The 26317-nt window shown below is 42.4% G+C and overlaps 1 protein-coding gene and 1 long non-coding RNA gene across 5 annotated transcripts in view; one reads left to right on the forward strand and one right to left on the reverse strand.

The window, feature by feature from the left end:
• Nucleotides 1-3390, reverse strand: part of SCUBE1 (signal peptide, CUB domain and EGF like domain containing 1) — a 209482-nt gene extending 206092 nt beyond the window's left edge. Inside the window, exons 1-2 of one of the 4 annotated variants that reach the window (XM_062634872.1) lie at nt 3081-3390; nt 186-308 (exon numbers count right to left, since the gene is read on the reverse strand). In XM_062634872.1, the coding sequence (XP_062490856.1) occupies nt 186-308; nt 3081-3168 (211 nt within the window). In that variant the 5' untranslated portion in view covers nt 3169-3390. Of the gene's footprint in view, nt 1-185; nt 309-3080 lie in introns of those variants that run through there. The other 3 variants (XM_062634870.1, XM_062634869.1, XM_062634873.1) reach the window with 3 other exon arrangements.
• LOC134172085 (uncharacterized) lies at nt 3341-25938 on the forward strand. The gene is made up of 3 exons (XR_009967823.1): nt 3341-3468; nt 16847-16907; nt 21746-25938. It is a non-coding gene; the product is annotated as an uncharacterized LOC134172085 (long non-coding RNA).
• The last annotated feature ends 379 nt before the right edge of the window (nt 25939-26317 follow it).

A 26317-nucleotide genomic window follows, 5' to 3' on the forward strand; every position in this document is an offset into this window, starting at 1 on the left:
GGCGCGGCGTCTGATGCCGGACAATTAGCAAAAGCAGCAGGGGGATGCTTGCCAATAAACACCGAGATTTGAGGTCAAGCAGCTGTAAATCTGCATTAATCGTTTCAGGAATTCAGCTATTTACAAAAGCTTTTAAAGACCAAACAAATAAGAGTAGGGAGGGGAGGAGAGAGAGCTGTACTTACCTTCACATTGTTTCCCTTCGCCTTTATAGCCCGGCTTGCAGATGCATTTGTAGGATTTCGGCGTGTTTTGGCAGATCGCATCGATGTGACAATCATCCGTAGCTTCTGCGCACTCGTCAACATCTGGAAGTACAGAAGGAACCCCAAGGGGACAGATAAGAATGGAGATCTGAGACACACAAAACCGCCACGAATAGATAGCCCACTTGAAGAAGCTGTTTGCTTGTCTGCCTTCTGAGTGCCATCCTGGAAATGAGAACATCTGACATTAAGTAACTGAACAAACCAGCGTTATTCCCTTTAAATCACTTATAAGCATTGCTCCGCCAAACTAGAGGGACTTGGTCCCACGGTTCTGCATTAGGAAATCATGAGACATATTAAAAATTAGCTCCTGCTCTATAGGTCTGGTGCTGGAAACCCACATCTTAAAGGAGCAAGAAAGCGTTTAAATTACCTATAAGGGGGGATCCTATTTGCATGTTCTAGCAAAGACTTCTTAAGTTAGAAAGACAAACCCCAGTTTAAATAAACTATGCTGGCAGGGGAATGAGAAAAAGAAATATTTTAACAGCAAACCCACAATAATCCTTTTTATTAAGAGGCAAAAAAAAAAAAAAAAAATGAAGACCATATTAAACTGAGTAAGTTAGCATAGAGAAAAGCAACCTGCAACAACACCCTCTCCACGAAGCAAAACTCATTTAGAAGGCAGAAGTCCGAGCACTCCCCCCAGGCCCTGCTCGGGCGGGTGCCGCACTGGTGAGACAGACACGGGCACGGGGGGGACCCAGACCGCTTTCCTTGCTTTCAGGATAGGAAGCCTTTACAAACATTTCAGTGACGGGCAGTCGTTTTCTCCCCCGGATTTAAAGAGGATGGGGGAGGGCGGGGGATGAGAGAGAGTCGAGATTTGGTAGTCGTGGGAATGTTAATGAAGTGAACATAGAAGAAAAAGAAAAGAAAAAAAAAAAAAAGCTCCGACCTATTCAGGGATGGGGTGTGCAGTTAACATGGGAACATTTAAAGCCCTGCCTAACCGGCCCTGCCCCCCATGCTCCCCACAGATGGTCCCGGCCACCTCAGTCCCCCGCCGCCCCCTACGCAAGGGGCTGCGGCGAGGCCGGGACTGCCTCGGGGAGTCCGGTCGGACTGAGCCAATCCGCCGCTGTCAGCCGCGGCCGTCGTGTCAGTAACGCACCTCGCAATGATTTCCTCACATCTGGGGGTCGCAGGAGAAGGCAGGGAGGGGAGCGCTCTGCCCAGGAGGGGCGGGCTAACAGCCGGTAACAACGAGCAGAGCAGCACACAGCACAGCCTCCCTTTTACTTTTAGGAAGTATCGAGGAGAGAGGGGTACTGCGGAGGGGGGAAGGAAGGAGGGCAGACAGAAAAGGGGGCATCCATTGAGAGACGTGCAGTTGGTTTCATGCCAATTAGATGAGCAGATCCTGAAAAAAGGGGCACCAAAGTGAAAACAGTTTTATTGTTCGCTTGAAATCCCAACGCTAATTGTTTCAGAAGTGCTCACTCAGCCATCTCCAGTGATAACACCCGGATCCTTCAAAGTCACCGGGGACTGGAGGAGGCTATTTAAAGAGAGGAAGAATAATCAGACACGGTGCTATGGCACACAGCAGAGGACTGCTCCGAGAGGTGCGGACCAGGACGGCCCCGAGGGGGCACCTCGAGGACCCCACCAAGAGAGCTGCCTGCATTCTGTATTGTTGTTACATATATATATATATATATATATATTTTTTTTTTTCTTTTTAAAGCAAGAGGAGTACAGAACGCAGGGCGTCATATGTTTTTGGAGAAACGCAGGGCTGCTGTAATGTTTCCTCATTTCTTTTCCATTTATTTTAACCTCTGAGCCGGTTCAGGTCTAGCTATGATTTACGCGAATTAGTTTAGGGGTCCGTGGGTGTTGCCCGGATCAGACACAGATCCAGTCAAGCACAAAAAGAAAAGGTTTGAGTTGGGTTTTTTTTTTTTTTTTTTTTTTTTTTGGCGGGGGGTGTGTTTTTTTTTTTTAATGTTTTGGTTTATACTTTTGACTCATTAAACCAGCACCTATCTCCCATCAAGATCAGAGAAAGTGACAGCTGGACTCTTTATAATGCCGTCAAAAATTCAAACTACATTGAGCCAAGGGGGACATTTCACAGCAACCAGAGGATGCCTGGGAGTCAGACGTGAATGCCAATGAGTCAAATGAAAGGGCAAAACCAAATATGAGCCCCTGCTCTGCTCCACATCTCACACTGCATTGCTTAGACTTTAAGAACTTCGACGCTGACCTTGTTCATTTTGTTGCATTTAAACTCATGTATCTGAGGGAAAGAGATTTTCCACCGCCCCCTTCCCCCCCCCCCCCCCCCGCTTTACCTTAAAGGATTTCTTCTAGCACAACTTCAGAGACTGCATACACATCTTTAAGAAATTACTTTGGGCTTACAAAATTCCTAGACAGATGGGGGCTTGGGGGGTGTTTATGTTGTTTTTTTTTCTTAAATACCGTAGCAAAGACTTAATACCATCACTGCTATGTAAGAGATAGGAGCGCGGCTGTGAAGAAACGCCAGTTCTTTGGGTTAATGCGCAGACAGGGAAAACCTGTTAAGATAGAACAGCCAACGCTTCCCCTGCGGAGTCTCTGGGATTCAGCACACAGTACCTCCTGGGCACTCAAGGAAAGTAACTTTCCCCGTCTTTCCCTCCAGACGTCCCTTGGCTCCGGTAGTGTCAAACACGCGAGAAAACGCCGCCTCACCACAACTTCCAACACCCCCAGCGCTACCAGCAGCAAGAAGTAACCTCCCCCTCGGCACCTTACACCAGGGAGAGAAGAGCGGACAAACACGGTGCCCCCCGGAGAGAAGTTCCCTCTTACCTGCGCCCCCGCTGCCTCCTGCCAACCTGCCGGCCCAGGCGAGAGCAAAGAGCAAACAGCAGCGCCGCGAAAAGCAAACAGTGCCCATGATAAAGATGCGATCCCCGGCCCCCGGTGCCTGTCTGCGGTAAGGGACGCACTCGGGGCCGGCCGCGCGGAGCCGCCGGCGCTGACGCCCTGACAGCGCCCCGCTGATTCGCCGGGGCTCCCGCGGCGGAGGCGGGCCGGGGCGGGCCGAGCCGTCCCCACCGCCCCCGAGCCTGCCCCCGAGCCCCGCCGCCGCCGGAGTGGGGGCGGTGGGTGAGGCGGTCCAACTCTTACCGCCCCAAGAGTATCTGTTAGGTACCTACCGGCGTCACACCCGCGCCCCTCTTACGTCTCCCAGCAGGTAGGAAGCCCGCAGAGCGACGTCACCGGGCTTCGGCCCCGGGCGCCCTCGGCTGCTCCAGCTTTGCTCCCCTCAGGGACCGGGGCGCGCTTGCGGACCGTTATGCTCTTCCCCTACCCCGGAGGGCGCCCCCCCGCGGCCGGGAGCAGCTCTGGGCGGCAGGAGGGGGTCGCATCTCCTTCTCAGTGCCCTTCGCAGGGGGCCCCGAGGAAATGGCTCCCCCCCCAGCTCCGAGCTGCGGGCTCTGAGGGCAGACAGTCCGGCTGCCCATCTCCTTGACAACCGCTGAGAGGGATTTCTCACCCTCACTAGGTTCAGACTAAAGGAAAACTGCCCCCCGTCCCCCGCCTTCCTCTCAGCTTTAACTAACTCCTAGGAGCGCGGCCTTCCCCACTCCCCTCGCATCATGACTAGGCGCCTGGCTGCTGGAAGTGCTTGCCCTAGCCAGAGACTTCCCCAAACCCTGCTGCACCCGAGTCTCCGTCCGTGACTCTGTGGCCTGGCCTGGCCTGGCCCAGGCGGTCTCCCCACAGTCATCAGGGAAGCTGTAAACTGCTCTTGCTGCAGATGCAAGTTTACAAGTACGAAAGTCACCATCACTCTGAAGCAGAAATCTTACTGTTTTAAACCCAAATATGAAATTTGTCCCCTCAGAGACAAGTTTCATCACCCTGAAGTCCTGCAGACTGGTGGTTTTTAAAGCACTGACATAGCTTGCAGGCGTTCCTCATTATGTCTTTGCACCCCTATTCACTTCACACTTTTCGTAGATGCCCACTGTCTGACATTACAGAATCAGCTTGGTTGGAAAAGGCCTTTAAGATCATCAAGTCCAACCATGACCCCGGGACTGCCAAGACCACCACTAAACCATGAGGCCCTTAGTGACATCTACGTGGGTTTTGAACACTTCCAGGGACAGTGATTCAATACCTGATCACCCTTTTGGTGAAGAAGTTTTTCGTAATACCCAGTCTAAACCTCCCCTGGCACAGCTTGAGACCATTGCCTCTTGTCCTTTAGGTTATTTTAACTCCTAACTCCACAGCGAGGCTGCCTGATGCATGTGACACACACTTGTCATCTGGGTAATACATCCCACCATAGCCTTAGATGCCTCCTTTTGTCAAGTTCTTCCCCAAAGTTTGCCTGTTTCAGTACAGCACACTTGCCTAGAGAGTAGCACTATTCATTACATTTCAGCTGGAAGGGAAGGGAAGGAAACGTAAAGGAAGTTGCTCAGCCCAGCTGCTTGGTCAGTGAAAGTACATGCCACTCTCTCTTTTTCCTTCCTAGAGCCAAGGAACTAGTGCACAGCAGAGAAGCTGTTTGCTTTCTGAATGTTTACACCTCTGCTTTGAGCATTCCCGTTCTTAATCCGTCAGTGGTGGGGCAGAGGTATTATTATTTTAATTCCCGTCCTATATTTTTGTGTGACTACGCTGAGGTGCAGTGTGAATTCCACGCTCGAGTCCTCCCATGGATACACTGAGTGCTTCTCCCATGTAGGTCCCCAGAGAGACTACCTGGTACCTTAGAGCTCCACCTAGTGAGTTTTGTGGCATGCTGTAGCAGAGCGACGGTCATCTCCATAGTTGTATCCCCTGGCACCGTGATCTTTACCTTGTTCAGACCACACGCTGACCTTTCTGGAAAGGCTCTTATTTTCAAAGGCTTTGTAAGTGTGAGGTTTTTTCTTAGGTGAAAAATAAGGCTAAGCCGCCTTCCTATTTTTTTTAAATATATATTTCATAATTTGCCTTGACATTCCATTTAATTAAATCATCCTGCAATTTACCGTGGGATAAATTGTCCAAAAAGTTTATTTTCCATAAAGGAACTCACTAGAAATGTCTAAAAACGAACTATCTCAACCTTTTTAAAAAGTCACAATGTAATGAAAAGGTTTGCTGAAGCACCAAAACACTCCAACTGCCTTGGTGAGCTGCTCTCTAGCATAAACTGTGTCATGTTAATTGCACCTGTTATGTTACTCTTACAGAAATCACTACACTTGTGCTTTTTGTCTTCACTGATTCTACGTATTTATTATCAGCACAGTACTAATACTACCTGTATGACACCCAAGAAAGGGAGTCACCTTGATCCAAATAACACACTGTCTATATATGCCCTTGAGTACTCCAAGGGTGGCATGTGACTGAAAGCTAAAGACCCTTTACATCAGGTGCTTATCTTCTAACAAGCTCACTTTTCTAAAACAAAGATTCTGACTGACAGAACATGAGAAAATACAGTAGTAGAATGCTTTCCAAAAGAGGGCCTGAACCTGAATCAGGATCATCACACAAATGAAGGAATATGATCTTCAGTAGCAGGCTGAATATTTCCAGAGGGTCTTTTCAACAGTTGTTCTTGCCAAGGGCCATGTCTTAGAAAGGGGATCGTTGCAGACTTTCACCTTTTCTACTTGTAATTATGCTTCTGTGCTTGCTTATCATCATCTAACATCATTCCTACATCAATTGCACAGATGCTTCCATGAAAATTTAATGTTGGAACTAATGACCAAGCAGCATCTGGTAATGTGGAAACTAAGAGCCAGAGTCATGACTGTAAACCTGCTCTGTATAACTGGGGTAAGCAAGAGCTACTTGAATTGAAGGTGGAGGAGCTGCCTGGGAACCACCGCTGTTGTTTTAGCTCTCTGCCAATGTACCTGAACTCTGCTTGAAAACCTCTGGGCATCCTGCAGCAACATCCTGCATGTTAATGGATTGCATGGGCTTTAAATGTTCTTCCATACCAGTGTCTTTAAAGCTTTCAGGAAATATTCCAATAAAATAATAATGAGTTTATTAGGACCTATCTCTTTACAGAGTAGAAAGTCCACAAACACCTGCATATCGGGAAGACCAAGGACATACTGTAGAACAGTAGCCTCACCTTCAGAACACCTCTCACAGACATGCACCATTCCAAAAATACTTTAAGAAGACAGAACAGTATCTGCAGAATTATTTGGTTTCCCAGTTTGCCATTTATGAACACCAATGATGCTTCAGGGGGCAATAAAAGCTACAGACAGGGCTAGGAGTCACAGCAATCACTGGTCAGGCTTTGCAAACTTGAGTAAACTGCATACCTCTGTGTTTCTGCTTCCCTTTCTTCCTTCTGTCCATCTTGCCCATGTACAGGGCAAGCCCACCATAACAGGGCCTGCCTATCACTGTATTAATACAGCACCTTACAAAATAACATACTAAACTTATTTCATCTCTCTCTCCCATTAGGGCGTTCATGAGGCCACTAAGACATATAAACCCTAACATGACAATCCTTTTATTTAACTTAAGTTCTTCTCTTTTTCTGAAGTGTAGTATGAAAGAGTAGTGAGTGAAAGAGAGTGAAACCTGGCTCAATTGGATAGGGAACAAGGAGGCCATATGACAGAATTTGTGCAGGAAGCATATATACTTTGAACCTTGAACTATATATCTCCAAACTTTATTTAAATCTTTTCTATTAAGATGAAAGAAGCAATGTAAAAACAGCTCTTCAATGTAGACTATTTTGAATTTCTGCACATACTTAGGGGAAGCTTTTGAAACTAGAGGCAGTGGAGATGCACAGCACCACATGCTCAATGCTATGTTACTTCTTTCCAGCATCTAAGTTTCCGAGAAGTTAAGTAGTTGCATGCAGCTGAAGAATTTCAATGATTTGTACATGGGAAAAAAACAAGAACAACAACAAAGTCATCTACCATAATCCATAATAGAAGCTTTGTACAAGAAAACTTGGTGTCTGGGAGGAGGAGAGTTTTTCTTTTTCCTCGGAGTGGATGGGGAATTACATAGCAGTGGCTGTTAACAGTTAAGAGGGGATGTTTATCAAATAGCTTTGGTGAAATTAGGCATGTTTTACCAGGATGAGGGCTACATCTCAAAGAGGTGAAGGAGGACTTGATGCATAGAGCTGGGTAAAACTTCATGACCTGCATTATGCAGAAGACTGGTTACAGCAGTCTCCCTTAAAATGAATAAGGGGCACCTTATAAAAGCTGCAAGAGAAATTGCACAAAACAAGGTTGTATGTACTATCATCTGTCATGAGATTACACCAGCAGATGGAAAAAGAGGACAAGGACCTGAGGAAACATGCAGCTGAAAAATATACCTTTCTTAAAGTCCTGTTTAACTCTGTTGCCAAAATGGTTTTAGAGGTGGTGATGTGTTTATGTTCACAAAGAGATGAGCAGCAGCATTCTGAAATGGATTGGTTTTAGGAAGTGAAGGCATAAGGAAGCCAGAAGGGAAATATCAAAGCAAAAAAACCTACAAACACCCAAACAAACCAAAGCAACAACAAAACCCCCAAGCCAACCCCTCTCCCAACAAACAAACAAAACTAAAATAGGAAGACTAAGCAAAAGGCAACCTTCAATTTCTGTGCCAGTAGATGTTATAGACAAAGAGAATAGATGGTGAGAACACCATCCCATCTGTATCAGCTGATGGAAGTTAAGCCACCGCGTATTTACCTGAACTTCACAGAAAGATGTAGGAGGTGCTAAAAATGCTGCCATTGAATTCTATCCTGACTACAAAGGGGATGAAATGAGCAGGGTCTAATTACTCTTTGTTGATTCACTAACTTTAGATCAGAGTATGATCAGAATCTTAACTCAGTAACTCCTCCACAGAAGCCTTCAAAACACTGAATTTATGCTAGTACAAGTTCTGGCTCCTGATCTGGTACCAAGTACTTGCCATTATATTCTTATCGTTGGCAGCTCAGTTACTCTCCTAATGAATTTCACTAATTATTATGATTGCAAAGAAATGTCTGTAGCTGCTGCTTAGCATGTTATCCTCTTGAACTCCCAAGTTTGCACAGTCTAAAAATATCAAGAAACTCCAAAGAAAGTACTGTCTTGGGTATTTTAGGCTCACGCCAGTCACTTCTAACGCTAAATCCTATATAGTCATTTACTGCTCTGACTGCACAGAACAGCAACAAGAATTGTAGCAACCCAACAGATGAGAAAGCTTTTGGGTTGTTTTAGGAAACAATCAGCTTTTTTAAAGTGAACCTTTCCCTCAAAAATAGCTACATCTGGCTCTGATTTCTTCTTCAAAGCCCTGATTAGGGCATTCAAACAGAGGTACTTTCTGCTGTTCCCTTTTGTATTGTTACCCATGAGCTGCAGTCAGTTATCTGTGTGCTTTCCCAGTCTAATCAAGGCTCTGAACATGCAAGGTACACAGAAGCATGTACATACTCATCAGCAGGACCATACCCACTTCTGCAGGGTAGACTCTCTCAGCAGGCTCAGGATTATATGTTGCAAGATAAAGAGAAGGGGCCATAGCCTCTACTCACAAGTCCCTTTATCCTTCAGCTTATCTTAAAACCAGATGTGAGGAATAACATGGCTCTAATCCACATTGGCAAAACTCTGCTCTATAGAACATACTATGACAGCAGTTCAGAGAAAAAAGCTGATTCAACTTCACACAGGATTTAATATTGTGAAATTTATTTTTGTTTCCCAATTCAGAGCCCTGCCTACCCCACAAATAAAATCCCACCATTGCAAGACTTCCAGAGGCTGCAAATTTCGACTGCAGCCTGGCAGACCAGCTGTAGAGGTAGGTGAGTTGCCAGGACACCTTGACAAGGCATGGTAAAATCTATTAAGACCCCTGCATCAGTTCTTTGAAACCTTTCCTGAACCCAAAATATTTCAGTTGAAACATTAACAGTAGCAAGAAGACTCTAGGAAAATTCCAACAAAAGTTCTTTAATCAAAACCTTTCCTGACTCCACAAACAATGTAAGATTGTTTCTCAGGACACCTTCATGCAGACAGGAAAGGAAAAGTATCTGTAATGCAGCCTGCTCCTGCAATTGTCCTCGCATTCCTCACCCACCTATCTGGCCACTGAGAGCTAGAGGGAGATTTCTGCACCAATTTGTAATTCCGTGTTCTTCAGAGAGGGCCACAGTGCCAAAGCTACTCTCAAGACTTTAACTTGCTGGACTACAACAAGGGTCTAATGCTGCTGAAATGGCATAATTTTGTATTGCAGCATCCATTCAATATATTACAATATACTGCAGGGAGAAAAACTCTTCTATCAGAAAGATCTGGAAGGACCAGGGCATCAGGGCATCAATCTCTTTACCAGTTCAAGTCCTAGCTAGCTATGTAGTGGGGAGCTACATAGTGGTAGAGACTTCCATACAGATTTTCTAAAACCAATATGCTTATATCCTGGTTTCAGGTGGAAACTCACCTTTTTCCAATTCTCCTCCCCATCCCACAGTGAGCAGCAGTGAGTAGCTGCTTGGTACATAGTTGCTGGCTGGGATTAAATTATAACAGCTTATTTTAGTGCAAGTGCATATATGTAATTATCACCTTGTTTAGCTGCAATCTTTAGTACACATTATATGTTCCATATCATAAAAGCCCATTGCCACAGATCAAGCCCTGACTTTATCTAGTAAACCTGGTCTATTACCAATAACAACTTTTATCTGAGACAAAATCTGTGTTGACCAAGTAAAGTTTTATTCCAAAGTAGGTGCCTATATTGAAATATATGTAATTCTTTGTACTGCAACTAAATACATTTTAATCCAGTTATTCTGTTAATCCAACGCAGCTGGACTGAGATTGGCATTGATCAAGGAGCCTGCATCTCCTGTGCTTTGACTGCAGCCTAGGCTCCTGCAGCTGTGATAAATGAATATAAAATACCCCAGCTGTCACCCGGAAAGACAACTGTGTATCAGATAAAAGGCCATGGAAAATTAGGCTAATAGTCTTGTAGCATGATGACTGTGGTGCTCACCTGATGAGGAAAGACTAGCAGAGCAGCACCACAAGATGATCAAAGGTTCAAAATGAGAACAGCAAGGTCTGCTACAATCTTGTAGTAAGCGACTCTGTTGCCATCTCTAGCTATGCTCCGATAAACCAAGGATTGAGACAGATGAGAAGTTCCAACCACTTCCCAGTAAACAGAATAGTGCTTCTGAAGAGAGAAGTGCTCAAACCGGGGAGAAGATGTTTCTTCCTGTCCTTCAAGAGAAAAAGGGGAAAAAAAAAAAAGATACTTTTTAATCTCACAATAGGAATTTTAAAATACTTGGATGAAGCTTTTTTAACTACCAGAATATCATTTAACTTTTAAGAAAATTGAGCAGATTCTTTCATGGAAGGAACAGCTGCATTCCCCACATTTTTAGATATTCAAACAGAGGATGCTGAGCACTATTGTGACCATTACCCAGGGAAGTTGAGCATGTTTTAGTCTGAAAGACTAACCAAACTAAACAAAAAAGTTAGACCTAAGAATAACAAGTAACAAGTGGTGTCCCTCAGGGATCGGTGTTGGGACCAGTCTTGTTTCAACATCTTTGTCGCTGACATGGACAGTGGGATCGAGTGCGCCCTCAGCAAGTTTGCCAATGACACCAAGCTGTGTGGTTCGGTTGATACCCTGGAGGGAAGGAATGCCATCCAGAGGGACCTCGACACACTTGTGAGGTGGGCTGATGCCAACCTCATGAAGTTTAACCATGCCAAGTACAAGGGTCCTACACCCAGGTCGGAGCAATCCCAGGCACAGCTACAGGTTGGGCAGAGAAGAGATTCAGAGCAGCCCTGCGGAGAAGGACTTGGGGGTGTTGGTCAATGAGAAAATGAACATGAGCCGGCTTCAGTGTGCGCTTGCAGCCCAGAAAGCCTGGGCTGCATCAAAAGGAGCATGACCAGCAGGTCAAAGGACGTGATCCTGCCCCTCTACCCTGCTCTCATGAGACCTCACTTGGAGTACTGTGTGCAGTTCTGGTGTCCTCAACATAAAAAGGACACGGAACTGTTGGAACAAGTCCAGAGGAGGGCCACAAGGATGATCAGGGGACTGGAGCACCTCCCGTATGAAGATGGGCTGAGAAAGTTGGGGCTGTTCAGCCTGGAGAAGAGAAGGCTGCGTGGAGACCTCATAGCAGCCTTCCAGTATCTGAAGGGGGCCTGTAAGGTTGCTGGGGAGGGACTCTTCATTAGGGACTGTAGGGATAGGACAAGGGGTAATGGGTTAAAACTTAAACAGGGGAAGTTTAGATTGGATATAAGGAAGAAGTTCTTTACTGTAAGGGTGGTGAGGCACTGGAATGGGTTGCCCAGGGAGGTTGTGAATGCTCCAACCCTGGTGGTATTCAAGGCCAGGTTGGACAGAGCCTTGGGTAACATGGTTTAGTGTGAGGTGTCCCTGCCCATGGCAGGGGAGTTGGAACTAGATGATCTTAAGGTCCTTTCCAACTGCAACTATTCTATGATTCTATTCTATACAGTTGTGTGCATATGGGTACACTACAAGCAAAATTCAGGTCCCACAGAACTATGGAGCAACAGGCAAAAAACATGTCTGGAGTAGAATCAGCCTGTGCTTCTCAACACACCAGACAAATTGCATGGCATGTAACTAGTATGATCATTGTGGTTTAAGAGAAACTTCCAACAGAGGAAAATATCACAGAAAATACCCAAGCTCAGATTATTGCCTCACTCTTTTAAACAACATTAACCAATGCTGCCTCCTCCTCAAAAAAAAAAAAAAAAAAGAAAAAAGAAAAAGAAATTAGAGAAGTCTATACACCCATGGGTGTTGATATTTGCAGATCTTATAGCCTGAGTTTGAAGAGAGTTTATCAAAACAAAAGGTCAGCAAATTTTCATTCCTTCTACGACATTTTCCCCAAGTTCCAAGATTGTATTTCAGAGTTGTACTCTGCAGGTGCAATTAGAGTTGCTGTCAGTCCAGGGCTCATGGGCCATGCTCATCAGCCCCTTTTCCCAATACTGCTGTGAAGGACACAACAGTAATCCTTCTCCAGCATAGAAAGTGAACATCCCTCCACAAACCCTCATACTGAAAGCTTGCTGCTTCTCTATGATAGAATGGTTATCTCACACTTGCATGTTTTCCCAGTAAATATCTTTAAAGGAACCAGGACTTATGGTTACCCAGTAGCCTGCTTCATCCTTAAAGCACAGCCTGCTTGGTTACATAGTTGCAGGGGCTTTTAAAATATATCACCTTATCCAAATATACAGCGGCAATTCCAGAACCATTTGGAAAACCCAATTATCATTTTCTACTAAATGAGTTCTTCTCCCTAAGGGCTCTGCAGAGAAGCCAATGTTTTAGCGCACTAAACTACCTACGAGAAAGCTGAAGCTTAGACTAACTCAATTCCTGAAAGGCAGCTGCAGTTTCAGGTGGTGTGAAATGGCAAATAAAAGAGAAGATTATGAAATAGAATTAAATGTAGCATCCTCAGGAGGCCTTGATATAGAAAGGTTAAAACTCCACCCACCTTAATCCTGCATATTATCCTGTTCAACTGAATGGGCCTAGTTGTATGAATAAATATGGCAGGATTTGGTCTCATATGCTTACTGCTTCTCTTTTCAAACAATATAAAATGCACAGTTTGGACCCATTAATAATGTTGTAGTTTGTTAGCGTTCTTATGTCATTAGAGATGGATTGGATTAACACAGGTATATTAAATTACAGTGAATGAAGCTTACAGAAGAGAACAGGATGGTAAGTGGTTCACAAAGGTGTGCTCAGAAAGCTCATCAGGAAAACATGCATATCCTCATCAAGTGAAAATACAGGAAGCAGAAGCTACTGACTGAGAAGTCCCAGACAAACTCTTATCATATTTCAACTGATCATACTTTAATTACACATCTAAAATAATTTTGAATTAATTTCAATAAAATGCCTACAGTAGAAGCAGAAGTAAAAGTCAATACTCATCCCACCAATTACCAAGTGAATGTAAACAACCACTGGACTCCAAAAAGTGCAGATTAGGTGTATGTAGATATCTACATGGGTCAAGACCAAGACTGCAGATAGCATATATAAGACCTTGTTGATGTTCAGAACATTCTTTAAACACAGCATCTCGGGTTTCTCTCTTTACACCTAGAAATAGACAGCTTAATCTACATGTTTATTGACCTGACACTGAACATGGCAATATTTACCTTCTACAGCTTTCCCTGTACATTTGGCCTTCAGCTAGCAGGTGATTAAACGTTCAAAACAAGGTCTCAATTCTCATCTGCTTTCTACTTCTGCACATCCAACCCAACAACTCAGAAATCTGTACAGCTTCCTACTGACTTTATTCAGCCTTCAGTTATACACTCAGGTTTGCATCAAGGATGTCCAAACCCTGCCAGATCTAAGCAGCAAGATGAACAACTCTGCAGAGTGCATACCAGTAGTGCAAACCAGTAGTGTCAGCCCTGTGAGAAGCTTGCATTGCATGTCCTCTTTCAAATGGCACACAATGGAGGTGTAGTAGAGCCCACAAAATTGCACCTGTAGAGGAAGGATACCACAAGGAGCCAGGCAACAACTGCAAGCACTTCCAGCTGTGCCAGCCAGTCATCTGTCCATCACTACATGTTCCCATTGCTTGCCAACCACAGCTTGTCAGGCTAGGACTGCCTACACTGTTTGGGAAAGAAGCACAATAGGAAGCTCCTCTCTAGGCACCAAAATCACAAAAAGTTCTACACAAGGAACTAGCAGGATCCAGCTCAAGAATGGCTCATACAAAGCTATAGAAACTCCAGCAGGTTTCCAATTTGCAATTTCAAAAATTATTTATGAAGAGTTCGGTACTATAGAACTCTTTTCTGCACAAAGACATTGATAAATATTAATGAATTAGGTTTCATAACACAGAAAAGGGGAGTATTATGCTTCCCTAGTAAAGATAAGGGAAAGAACTCACAGAGCAGTTAAACAACTCTGAGGTTCATATGGGAAGTTTGGAAACTCAGAAATAGCTTCAGAGCTGAGACTTCAAAATGAATTTCAGGTGTCTCCATTATACAACTCAGAATGGCTTAAGACAGCAACTGTAAGGTCCACACATGTTTGATATCAGGCTACTCAAGACTTTCCACAATCAGGTAACTATTGCTACTAATGACCTTGGCAAAACTGAGTCCATACTCTTGACTCCTGCTCCAGCTTTCGGTGCTGCAAAACACTATCCTACCAAGATACAGTGGGAGCTAATTGAAGACTGTAACTTCTCCTTAGCCATCTGAAAACTAAAGCTCCATGTTGCTTAAGCACTGTTTTGTTTTCTAATCTGTTCAAAGGAGCTTAAAAAGGTTATTTTTAGACTAGAAATTTGGGATAAGTCCTGGGGTTTGTAGAATAGTTATGCTCCAAGAAATACTTTCACTCAAAAATAGATGATTACAACAGTTTCTATAAATGTAAATTGTTTGACAGACAAAGACAGACATTACAGTTTGTTCTAGTTTTCACTGAAATTAAGCCAGCAAATTCCTCATACCAGTACTATAACAATAATCATGCTGATAGTGTTATTTCAGTTTACCAATGACAAAATCCAAAATGCTACAAATTAGATCAAGCATCAAATAAAATTAAGCAGAAGATAAGCAATGCTCAAGGAAAATACTAATAAAAATGAAATGTTTACAGTTCTTTTGTGTGTTCAGATATAAGCTCAACATATACAAGCAATCTTATGTTGAACTATAGCTTTATTTCCCCTTTTGTTATATCCCTTTATTTTTTAGTTTTTTCTTTTCCTTTTTTTTTTTAATTTAAAGGCAGACTTTGCAGACAAGAATATTATGAGACAGCATATTTTGCTTGTAAGGATATTCATTTTAGGACAGGGGAAGGCAAACAGGGCTCAAACCAATGAAAAGCTTTAAAGAAAGGCAAATCAATTAAAAATGCCAGAGGGCAGACATTGCTTAGAAAGAGAAGAGACTTTGACAAATTTCAAATAGCTATGCCATTATGAACTACAAGGTTCATAACGGCAAACAAAAATAAGTTGCATTCATACCCACAAATATTCATGGGAAAATAAGGCATCTGATACATCATGGATAATATAGATCTATGCTTTCACAGGCTGAATAAACAAGCCACATGACTGAGTTAGTGTTTGGTGGGTACTTTGAAGATGAAAAGCAATGTATAAAATGTGAGGTGTTATTCTTAAGACACCCAAGGCAGCCAGCCTTCAAACTCAGCTGCTGAATTATTAGTCTTATTGATCTGGCATTGCATTATTTTTTGCACCACAAACCCCATTAGTTTTCAGTAGAAGGCAGGCACTGAAAAGACAATACTCATAAAAAGATTTGTAATTTGGGAGTTCAAAAAACTATATTCCAATTTTGGCAACTCACTAGAATAAGAACCAACACTGCCATTGCTGAATGTATCCTTTGAGTGTAACTATAATTTAAAAGCATTGTCCAATGTAATTTCTTTTTTTTCACACAGTGATTCCAGGCCAATTATTTATCCACCCCCTTCTCCCCCCCTTAAGAATAGTGTTTTGAAGTCAGCCAATGAAACATGTTTTATTTAAGGACTATATTCCTAGAGCAATGGAATGGATTCTTTGGAGACCTAAAGGTTGCAGAGCACTTCATTAGTTCCACATAATGAAAGAATGGTGCAATTGAAGGAGGTCTCTAAGGGAGAATGGTGTGAAAATTAGAGACCCGTCTGCTCACTTGGAAAAAAAAAAAAAATTAAAACAAAAATTGAGAACAAGGAAAAAAGGAAAAAGGGAGGAAACAAAAAAAAAAAAAGAGAAAAGGAAAAAAATTAAAAAAAGTAGATTTTCTAAATAAAGCACACTATCTCCATTCAGTCCACAGAGAAAAGGTGCCTACTCAATCCTCTTACCGTTGACAATATAATAAAACCAGAGGAACTTTTTTGAAGTAGATCTGCACATTCCACATTTGGATTGAGGGGCAATGGACTGTTTAAATTGCTATTTACATTTCCAGCTGTTTTACCAGTGATTTGCCCAACTTAATAGCTCTTTAAGCTTTTAAACAAGAAAATAGCTATTCTCACGACTCAAAGAAGAAACCATGGTTATTTCAGACTGCCTCTATTGTAAAAGGCTTAGACCCCTCTGTCTTTATAGATGCCCTTCCCTTTATAGTACTTCCCTTTTCCATCTCCTCCTACTTTTGAAATCTTCTTCAATTTTTTAGTTCACTTTTTACATTATATACTTTTAGCAACATAACACACCTTTGCCAATACTCCTGATTCAGGGAAGATGTTTGCAGGCAGCCACCAAGTTTCCCAAGAGAGACTTAAGTTAGCAAGAAAATTAGATTTGCATGTATAATCTTCTGCTAGTTATTGGGGACTTAGCCAATGTTAAGCAAATGCTCTACAACCGTTAAAAAAGTGTATTTGTTTATCCACTTTCTTCTGGGGATGTATTAAAAAGATGCTAGAAATGTGTACAGCCATAACATAAACTGTATTTTCTGCTTATTTTTCAGGCAAAGTGGAAGAGGAGGGCAAAGGGGCAGTCCACAGATAAGAATGAGACTAAGATGAAAGGTTAAAAAGGGGAAGGGGGATATTTCATAGTCACTCTATAAACCACTGCAATTATTTTGTTATAATTTGAACCCATTAGCTTGTTTAACCTGGTGCTAATAAACTGTAAAATCATGAAGAAGAAATTTAAAACCAAACCCCACCTCCTGCTTTTTCCCTGATCAAAGCTTCAGTGTTTTCCTTTTATTAACTCTAAATGTTCCGTGTTTACAGATGATTGCAACACTAGTCAGTTAGTGGGGCAAACAAATCTAAACCTTGCAGGAAGTGGTAGCAGCAGCTCTGATTAAAATGCTTGAAATTAATACAGTTCACTAAAGGATATTGTATTAATGGTTGGAAAAACGCAAGCTCTTTGCTTTCAAGATTGTACCCTAACTTAAATATTTTTAGAGAAAGGAATTGTAACTGGTATAACGCTAACCAGCTGTGATTTTGTTTTAAAGGTAACACTTCATATTTAACAGTCAATATAACCTAAACTAAAATTCCCATTTTTTTTTCAAGGCTTGTAAAAGGTAGTTTATTATCCCCAAACTCCCATATTGGCTGCTGCTGAGCAAATGTTTGTCCTGGTGTCATGCACCGTCACATCACTGACAGTGTAAGTTTCACTAAGCAAGATGGGATCAAGAATCAATGTATATTTGAAATACTGTGGTTATAAGACAATCGGCTTGTAACTGGAATATTTGTTCCCTTCAAAAAGGAAGGGGAAAAAAACCCCACACCTGAGTCACTGAATGGTGACAAAGCTCTAGAGAAAGCAGATTTCAGGATAAATCAGGTGCTATTATTCATGGCAAAGAAAAAAAAACAAAAAGATTCTCAAACAGCACAAACCCCAGAATCCAGCAGGAGCTAGAAGAACATCAAAAACTTCTAAGTAAAACTAGACTTTGCACTTTGTTAGTGAAAAGAAATTCCATTGACTTCTAGCACTCTGCAATTTTTTTTCTGAAAAACTGTTTACTTAGATTTTGAAGATTCTGAGGTAGCTCTGATGTTAATGCCAAAAAGAAAACAAAGGGGGGGGGGGGGGGGAAGTGAGATTTTGTAAACCCCTCATGGGACAAATCCAGCCCTGCTCAGGAGCACTGGTGAAAAAAAGAGCACTGTCAAAATATATGGTATTGGAACACATGAAAATTCTGAAAGAATGGCTTGAAAGGAAATTCTTTAAAGCAGGCATTCATCTTGCAGCACTCAGTTCTAACTTCAGTTCTAAGAAACCTGAAGCTTTCCTACACAAGACAGATTTTTGGTTATACATAAAATAACTCCTGCTTCTACCATGTTTCTGTTAGCGTTCTGTAGCAGTAAGAAAGGAAGACTGCAAATCAGATCTTGTTCTGTGCTAAATGGTTGCTCTATGAATTTAGAGTACATTAAGTATATTCCCTTACCTAGCCTTCTTTTCAACAACTAAAAAAAGCATCAAGATCAGGCTTCATGAAAGTTCCTAACAGAGCAAGAGGAGGAAGGCTACTGTGTACAAGGTGAAAAGAATTAGCTATTAATAGCCAAACCTGTGCAGTAGAGTAGCCACAGGAAGTCACACTTTGAGTAAGAAAATATTTGAAAGTAGAACTTTCCAGCACTGGACAAGATTAACAGCAGATGCATTCCTGTGAGCAGCTCTACTAAAAACAATTGCTTACAATAATGAAAATAGGTACAATCACAGCTGCAGGATCAAGACCCATTCTGAGCCACAGGACCCCTGTATTAGAAAATGTATTTGTATTAAATGAATCTGACTACTTTGCCATAAAGATGGAAGTTTTACTGCCAAGGGAATCATAGTAGAAGGCCAATGACTCAACCCAAAGGCTCTGCAGCATAGGAACAGTTGCACATTTTATGCAGCATTCAGCTGCCACAGACACCAGAGCTCAGTAATGCCTCCTGGCAAATCTTATTAGGCTTCTTCCTGCTCCATTAAGATCACCAGAGCTTGAAAACAAGGATCAAATCTATCTTCTGATTCCAGGTGATGCACATCCTCAGGTACAGATCTTTATACTTACCCTTTTACTCACACAGGTAAGACTCAGCCCAGAGATTACAGTTTCTCTAAGAATCTGCGTAATACAGATAGCTCTTGGTTCCCACAAGGTAGAAATAAGTCTGACAAAAGCCTGCTGTAAATTTGGATTAACGCACAGCAACCCTGAAAGCAAACATGAGACTGTCATGTTACCCTCACATCTGATTTCCAGTTTCAGTCTGCCTTCACCAAACCAAACCAAAACAAAAGACAACTGGAGGCTTTACCTTCTTATTCTCCCAGCAGGGCTACTTTGCAACATCTTGCAGACAGCTTCCCTAAGCATTTCCAGCTGCTTGTTAATACACAGGGTGTGGCTGGTGCCACTCACCTTTGCTTCTGCAGACTCTCCCTGGTGTGACTGGGCTTACTCACCTGCAGCCCCTTTTTCCATCAGAGTCTCTGAAAGTGACTGAGCTGGGGGTGAAGGTGGCTATGCCTATGCAAGCTATACAAATGCAGCACCAGAGGCTGTAAGAAACTACTGATTATTTATTGTATATATTTCCATGTTGGGATTGTCCTCCCCAAATGACGTTATGTGCACAGAAAGGAATTACAACTTCAGAAATTGTGTTGCAAACAGAAAAGTTTAGAAACAAAGGATTAACTTTAATCTTCATTGCAGGTTGTTACATTTCCAAAGCCTCACAGGTTACTTGGGGATTGTCTGGAGATGAGGCATTGCTTGGTGAGATACACCCAGCAAACCAATACTCTCCATCTGCAAGAGATGCTCTGAGGTCTGAGCACATGAGCGAACCACTTCCCCTGGGTACTGGAGAGAGGACCAGGCCGTTGTGAGGTTCACCATTGAGGAGTTGGTCTCTGGGCACGGCCAATTTCCAGCGCTTGAGATGAACTAAGCAAACATGAGCTCAGAGTACATCTGGCTAATTGTATAGTGGGAGCAAAAAATCTTTCTTGACCCCAGTGGTTACCCAGCTAAACCCCTGAAGCACAAGCTTTTATTACAACCATTATCTTTATGCAAATGATGATCATGCTGAGGACCTATTCTGCCTGTTACATATGAAGGAAAGAGGGGAATGAATGATACATTCTGCACAGATTCCTTGACCAGAAGGGACCATTCAAGCCAAAGCCAGTTTGAAAGAATATATTTTAGAAAGATATCCAAACTGCCTCTTAAGACTCTGAGTGATGTCAATCATGCTGCCCCCTTCATCTACTGTTGTAATGTTCAGTTACCCTCCCTACTAGGACACTATCTGAAATCAATGTAAAATTTATCTAGCATGAGCTCTTCCCCATCAAACCAGTTTCTGCAAGCCTGAAAAATAAACTGCTTAGTGGCATTGCTTTGTTAACACGCCTGCTGATGCCAGTTTTATTAAGAGCTCTACAAGCCCTGAACTGCTCTATTTCAGACTTCAGTGGGATTCATAAGGTGTCTGGGAAATTCTCTCTCAGATGCCAAAAGTTCTGCAAGGGAACTGGGCAAAACCATGGTTTGTTTTCTTGGATGGAAAAAACAGACAGACATACCAGAAGCAAAGAAGCAAAATGAAGTGACTCCAGTTTACAAGCTATGGCAAGAGCATACATAGCTTCTAGGCAGTCTTTTATCCCTACTCATGCCTCTGTTTATTGCAGTAATGGCCACACACAAAAGGGCTGCTTGATCTCAGCCTACCAAAATGGACCCTGGAGAAAGCACAAGCAGGGAGAGAAAAAACAATTAGTGCAACAGTAAGTGGGATCCTGAGACAGCAGGAAGTTTCACACAGCTATTGCCACAGACTCTGTGATGGCTCAGAGCTATGAGTGCTAGAAAGGCACAAACCATTAATCTAATTGCAATGGGTCCTTGCCAGCTGGAGATACTGCAGCCCAAGCATAGTAGAAGCCATCTTAGTCCATGTCTTCTTGCTCCAGAAATGTCCAAGACAACACAGAAGAGCAATCATCTGGCATTATGGAGAAAACAACTCCTTGGCAGCTCTGGGCTGTGCTCAATCAATAGTTGGAAAATACTATTTGGTTGAACATCGAGTAGTAGCAGGTGCACCTGCTATGCAGCTATTAAAATGTCTGTTCCCCCAATCGATCCCTTACACAGATACTCCTTGGCCTACAGATGTATCAGTTTTCAAAAGCTCTGTCACTTAAGGCTTCTCTTATCTGGCTCTGTTGCTGCCACCACTGCAGTCACACAAGCATGTGTGCCTACGTTAGATTAATCACTGCTTCCTGCAGAACATGCTTCATTTTTGCTGGGTGGCACATGCATGAATGCAGCTTCCTGGCTGTGTCTGGTGCCCTTCTGAACTCATTTGCCTGTGACCTTTGCTCACTTCAGATTGAACAGGTAAAGTCTTTGCCGTTCATACAGCCACCTTTTGCCTGCTGCCTTATGGGGTGCACATCCTTTCAACTGCAAGTGACAGCCCCATAGCTAATAAAGAATTAACTGAAAACTGTTTCTATTCCTGCTTCCTTGCTGGTGTCTGACTCATGTGTTAAAGTCAGTCTAAGCACAGTACACAGAAGCTGAAAAATATTTTAGTCCCTGAGGTCGGGAGTGCAGTAAAATTTGTGTTCCTTGACAGTAGCCCACCCAACATTACTGCTGAAAGCCCTATGCTGAGAGTCCAAAATATGAGCATATGCAGAAAGAGCCTCCCCTAATCCTTTTTAGGAGGCTCAGAGGTGGGAAGAGTTAGCAGAATAAAGATGCCAGGAAAAGTGAAGACTTCAGACTGAATAATCCGAAGACTTCATACTGAACATCATTTGGTGTGATTTTGCTAAGTTTCTTTTTTAGAGCATGAACTTCAGTCACTGAAGATACACAATGTATATCTGCATGAACAGCTTAAGTGTCTTCAAAAGCTCTATGCTGTAGCATACCTCGTGCTGGCACGTGGAAGTCTTTCACAATTTGATTCCTAGACTGTAAGTTCTGATAATTTGTAAATATGCAAAAATGTTCAAAAAATATGTAGACATATAAAAATGCTCAAGACTAGAGTCCTGGAATGCTCCATTGTATGAATGTAAATATAGCCAGGACTCTGATCCTCCCTGCAGGGACAAACCCTGCATTTGCTGCATTCAAAGAACCTCAGCCTCAGAAGCCAAATTTACATAACCAAACTGTTCCACTAGCTGCACAGGGGGGAAGAAGCACGACAAGCGGTGAGATATAGGTGCAGCCTTGGGAGGCTGAGTACCAGAAGGAATGTCAGAGCTTGTGGAGCACATCTATGTAGATGTTGCTGCATCCTGATACATGCGTGCTCTGGTTCTTTGGAGCAATTGGCAGGAAAGTTTGTTCTCTGCCAGAATCTCTTTTAGCAGAGTCACTACAGCACATTTCCAAAGCTGAACAGCTTCTCTGGGGTCTGGTATTAACATTTTGGCAGACAGTCCTTTATGCTGTTTGTGAGCACTTCTGTTCTGAGGCTGGTATATATATGTGGCATATATGGCAGTGAGACTAAATTTCTCATCACTACTTTCCCTTCTGCTGGGAAGTTAACATATGCTATTGCTCAGCAAAGGACAACATTACATTGTAGTTCCCTTATTTAAAACAATAACAACTGTCTCCTGCATAGAAAACTAATAGGCCCTGTCCCCAGATGGTGTAAATTAGCATGGCACCACTCATGTCTGATTTATAACAACTGAAGATCCAGCCTTCCCAATATACCACATGATTAAGCATGCACTTTACTAGCCTAGAAATGTCTTGAGGGCCATGTAATTGTGTGGTAATGAACTAAACTTTAATTAAGTTCTCATTTTGAATTAGAATCAATAAGTCAATAAATAGCCTTCACTTGATTTAGATGATAAATATGCCAGCTGAGGCTGCACTCTATGTTCTCCCTACTTTTCAGGCTGTCCTTTCTTCTCCGTATGTCAGAATCTAATGAAGGAGCTCTGAAGTATGGTCCTAATATATTATTGTCACACATGGTGATAATACTGGTAGAGTTAGGAGACAGCCAGGTTTCTATTATAAATCCAGTTCCCAAGGTTTTATAGCATGTGTTTTAAACTGCAGTCAGCAAAGTTGTTTTTACAAGGAGCTGTCAGCCCCAGCTTGAATTTTTGTCAAAATAAAATTAAAAATGGATTTGATTGATTCAATCTGTCAATTTTTCAGGAATTCTGAAGCTATTTTTGTTAACCTCCAGCATAATATGCCTTAGATTTGAAAAATGCAGTTTCATAGCAAGCTTTTAAACATGACTAATTACTGATTTTTGTTGGGAGGAGAGAAAGGGCAAATGGGTTTGTATGGTGGTAATGACTCTTATATTTTAAGACTGGACAAGACCTTTCTGACCATCTAGTCTGACCCTTTGAATAGCTAGGTCACAGAATTTCACCCAGTAATTAACGCATCTGTCTCAGTAACTTCCAGGTTGAATTACAGCAGATCTTTAGAAAGCTATTACTTCTCACTGTAGGGAATGTCATAGGCAAACTCTATAATCCAGTACTTGGAATGGCACAGCAGAAGTTATCACTTGAGACTTCTACTCTTCACTCCGATTCTGACTCACTGTGTGGCCTTAGGAAAGCAACTTAATTTTTCTGATTTCTCTGTTTTTCCATCTTCTGCAATGAGGAAAATAGTATTTAAAAGCCTCAGAGAGGGGGTGGTGAGATGTAACAAATTATTTGAGGAATGCTTTGAACTATTCAGATAAAAAATGCTATTCTGTAAAAGTAAAGAAAGCCAGTACAATGTATTCAAATTTGAAAAATGATTACTTTTCAGAATGTGCTCTTTCTCTGCATTTGTGTCAAGTTAACAGCTACTGCAGAACAAATCTGGTTAGGTGAAAGACTGAATCCCATAGTTCATTGTATAGAATACTTTAGAAAGAAATAGTTTGAAAGTTGGCTTGGATATTTTCACTCCACTTGTAATATTTTTTGCTAATAGAATGGGTGGTTTTCATTACAACCAGATTTTGTATTCATTTCCACTGGACAAAGCACTTTTCAATAGGATTTTCTCAGGGTCACAAAAACTGTCCCTTTCTTGACTGTCCAAACAACTGGTAGAAAAGTGGGTTCTGGAGGGCAGTTGTTACTTTTGTGAAATTAATAGGGCAATTTGCATTCTGGACTTTTACTGTGACTGGCCACTGAAAAAACAGATGGTTTCATCTTCAAGACCATGATAATACTGCTTGGCACTGGCATGAAGAAAAATTCAGACCGTTATTCCTTAAAAAATATCAGTATAAACTGGAATATCCAGGACCTTTTCAAGAGACTTTTACAATTAAGTTCCAATAATAATCCTTACCATTTAGTGGCTCTATTTACCCTGCTAAACACATCTGCTTCAAAAAGTGATTCTTGGAACTTAGGTTAGTGACACAGAATGACCTGAACACACATTGGGTATCCTGCTGCTCCAAACTGGCACCTTTGTGTCCCTAAGAGATAATGATGATGATGATGATGATGATGAGAGAAGGCTCAGGGGGAGTTATTGCTCTCAGAGTTGTTATTGCTCTCTACAACTACCTGAAAGGAGGATGGAGTAAGAAAGTGGTTGGTGATAGTAACAAGTGACAAGTGATAGGACAAGTGGTCTCAAGCTGCACCAGGGGAGGTTTAGATTGGGTATTAGGAAAAATTTCTCCACCAAAAGGGTTATCAGGTATTGAACAGGCTGCATGGGGAAGTGGTGGAATCACTGATCCTGGAAGCATTAAAAAAAAACATGTAGACGAGGCCCTTAATGACATGGTTTAGTGGTGGACTTGGAAATCCAGAGGTAAGGTTGCACTTGATGATCTTGAAGGTCTTCTCCAACCCGGCTGATTCTATGATTATTGTTTTATATTGCAGCTTTATCATTCAAAGTGTCCAAAAAACAAGGGAGGAGTAGGACAGTGAGGTGGGTAAGGTCCACACTGATTAGCCAAGCAGAACTACTTACTTGGCCGACTGAAGGAACACATCACAATGAAAACCTCAGAGGTATGCGCTGGGGACATCAACTCTGCACACCTCAGCTCCTGGCCTGTCACTGTTCACCAGGACATTTTCTATGCAAGAGACTACAGCTGGAGCATAATGACTCCAGGAGCAGTGTCCCAGTGGAGAACACAGAAGACAGATGAGGAATACACTGAAGCAGTCATTGCTACAGTGTGGCCAACCACTACTATATACAGTGGATTTCTTCCAAGACAGAAAGCGTAGGGGGGATTTTCCCAAAATAAGGGTAAAACTTTAGACCTACAGAAGTGGTACATTTGCCTCAATGTAGCTATGTAGCTGATCTTGTTTTTTAAGGTCTGTACAGCTAGGTGCTTTAGAAATACAGTGTCTGTGGTAAGAACCTGTGTTCTTTGCCTCTGTGTTTTTCCAGATCAGTTGAATTAGAAATTCAACACCAGTTTAGAGTCCTCAAAGCCTATGTAGGACTCAAGAGAAATGTGTGTGATGTTTTGGGAAGCCTCTGAATCTTGGTAATGGAGAAGAACACTTGACTGAAATCTAAGTCCAGGGACATACCCTAAGCTCCCAAAGTCAAAAGTAGTGACCAGTCTCCGCCCTATCTGGGTGGGCTGAGCTAACACCACAGAGAAATAGTGGACCAGACTGTAGAAGTAGCCCTGACAGCCTGATACAGCTCTACTAATGTCAGCCCTCAACAGCAGAAACTCTGATTCTTCATCTACAAACAGAAGAAAGAAAACAGAAGAGAAAAAGGTGTTTAAATTTTACTTCAACTGGAAATTCTTTAGCAAGTACAAGAAACGGTTTAGCTTTCTAATTGCATTCACTAGTGCTTCAACCCTTACAGCAGTTCTGCCTGACAACAGCTTTAGGGGAGTGGAGGGGCAGGGTGAAAGACATTAGTAACTATTCTGAGAGTTTAAATAAGCACAAGTAGCATTACAGGGCTACTGTGATCAGTATCTCCTTGAAGGAGATAATGATGCATCCTGGCTCTGTCTGGAATGTGCTGAACAAAATCTCTGGGCAGAAGGAGCTAGATGAAAAATGTAATTTTTTTTTTACAGTTGAAGATCAGGTCTTCAGCAAAATCGAAATTCTTGCAGGAATGATGTGCTTGCTGCAATCATTTCCCATTTCTACCTGAAAAACCCAAAGCTGAAATCTTTTACGTAATAGTCTAAAATAGTGGGGTTTCAATGGTATTCAGTCATTTGCTGGGTACTGACAGTGTCCACAGAAGATAAAAAAATTAAATCAGACACTCACCATCCAGGCTGAATTTGTGTTTGCTTTCTCCCCCCCACCCCCCACCATCTCTCTTGCTCTCTGTCCCACTGCTGTCAAGGGCAGAGTCACAACTTCAGTAGTTTATAAGGTGCTCTGTCTGCAAAAA

The sequence above is a fragment of the Pezoporus occidentalis genome, unplaced genomic scaffold (genome assembly GCF_034315485.1).
Source record: "Pezoporus occidentalis ecotype Australia unplaced genomic scaffold, CSIRO_AGI_Poc_V1 ctg44, whole genome shotgun sequence".
Classification (NCBI taxonomy): domain Eukaryota; kingdom Metazoa; phylum Chordata; class Aves; order Psittaciformes; family Psittacidae; genus Pezoporus; species Pezoporus occidentalis.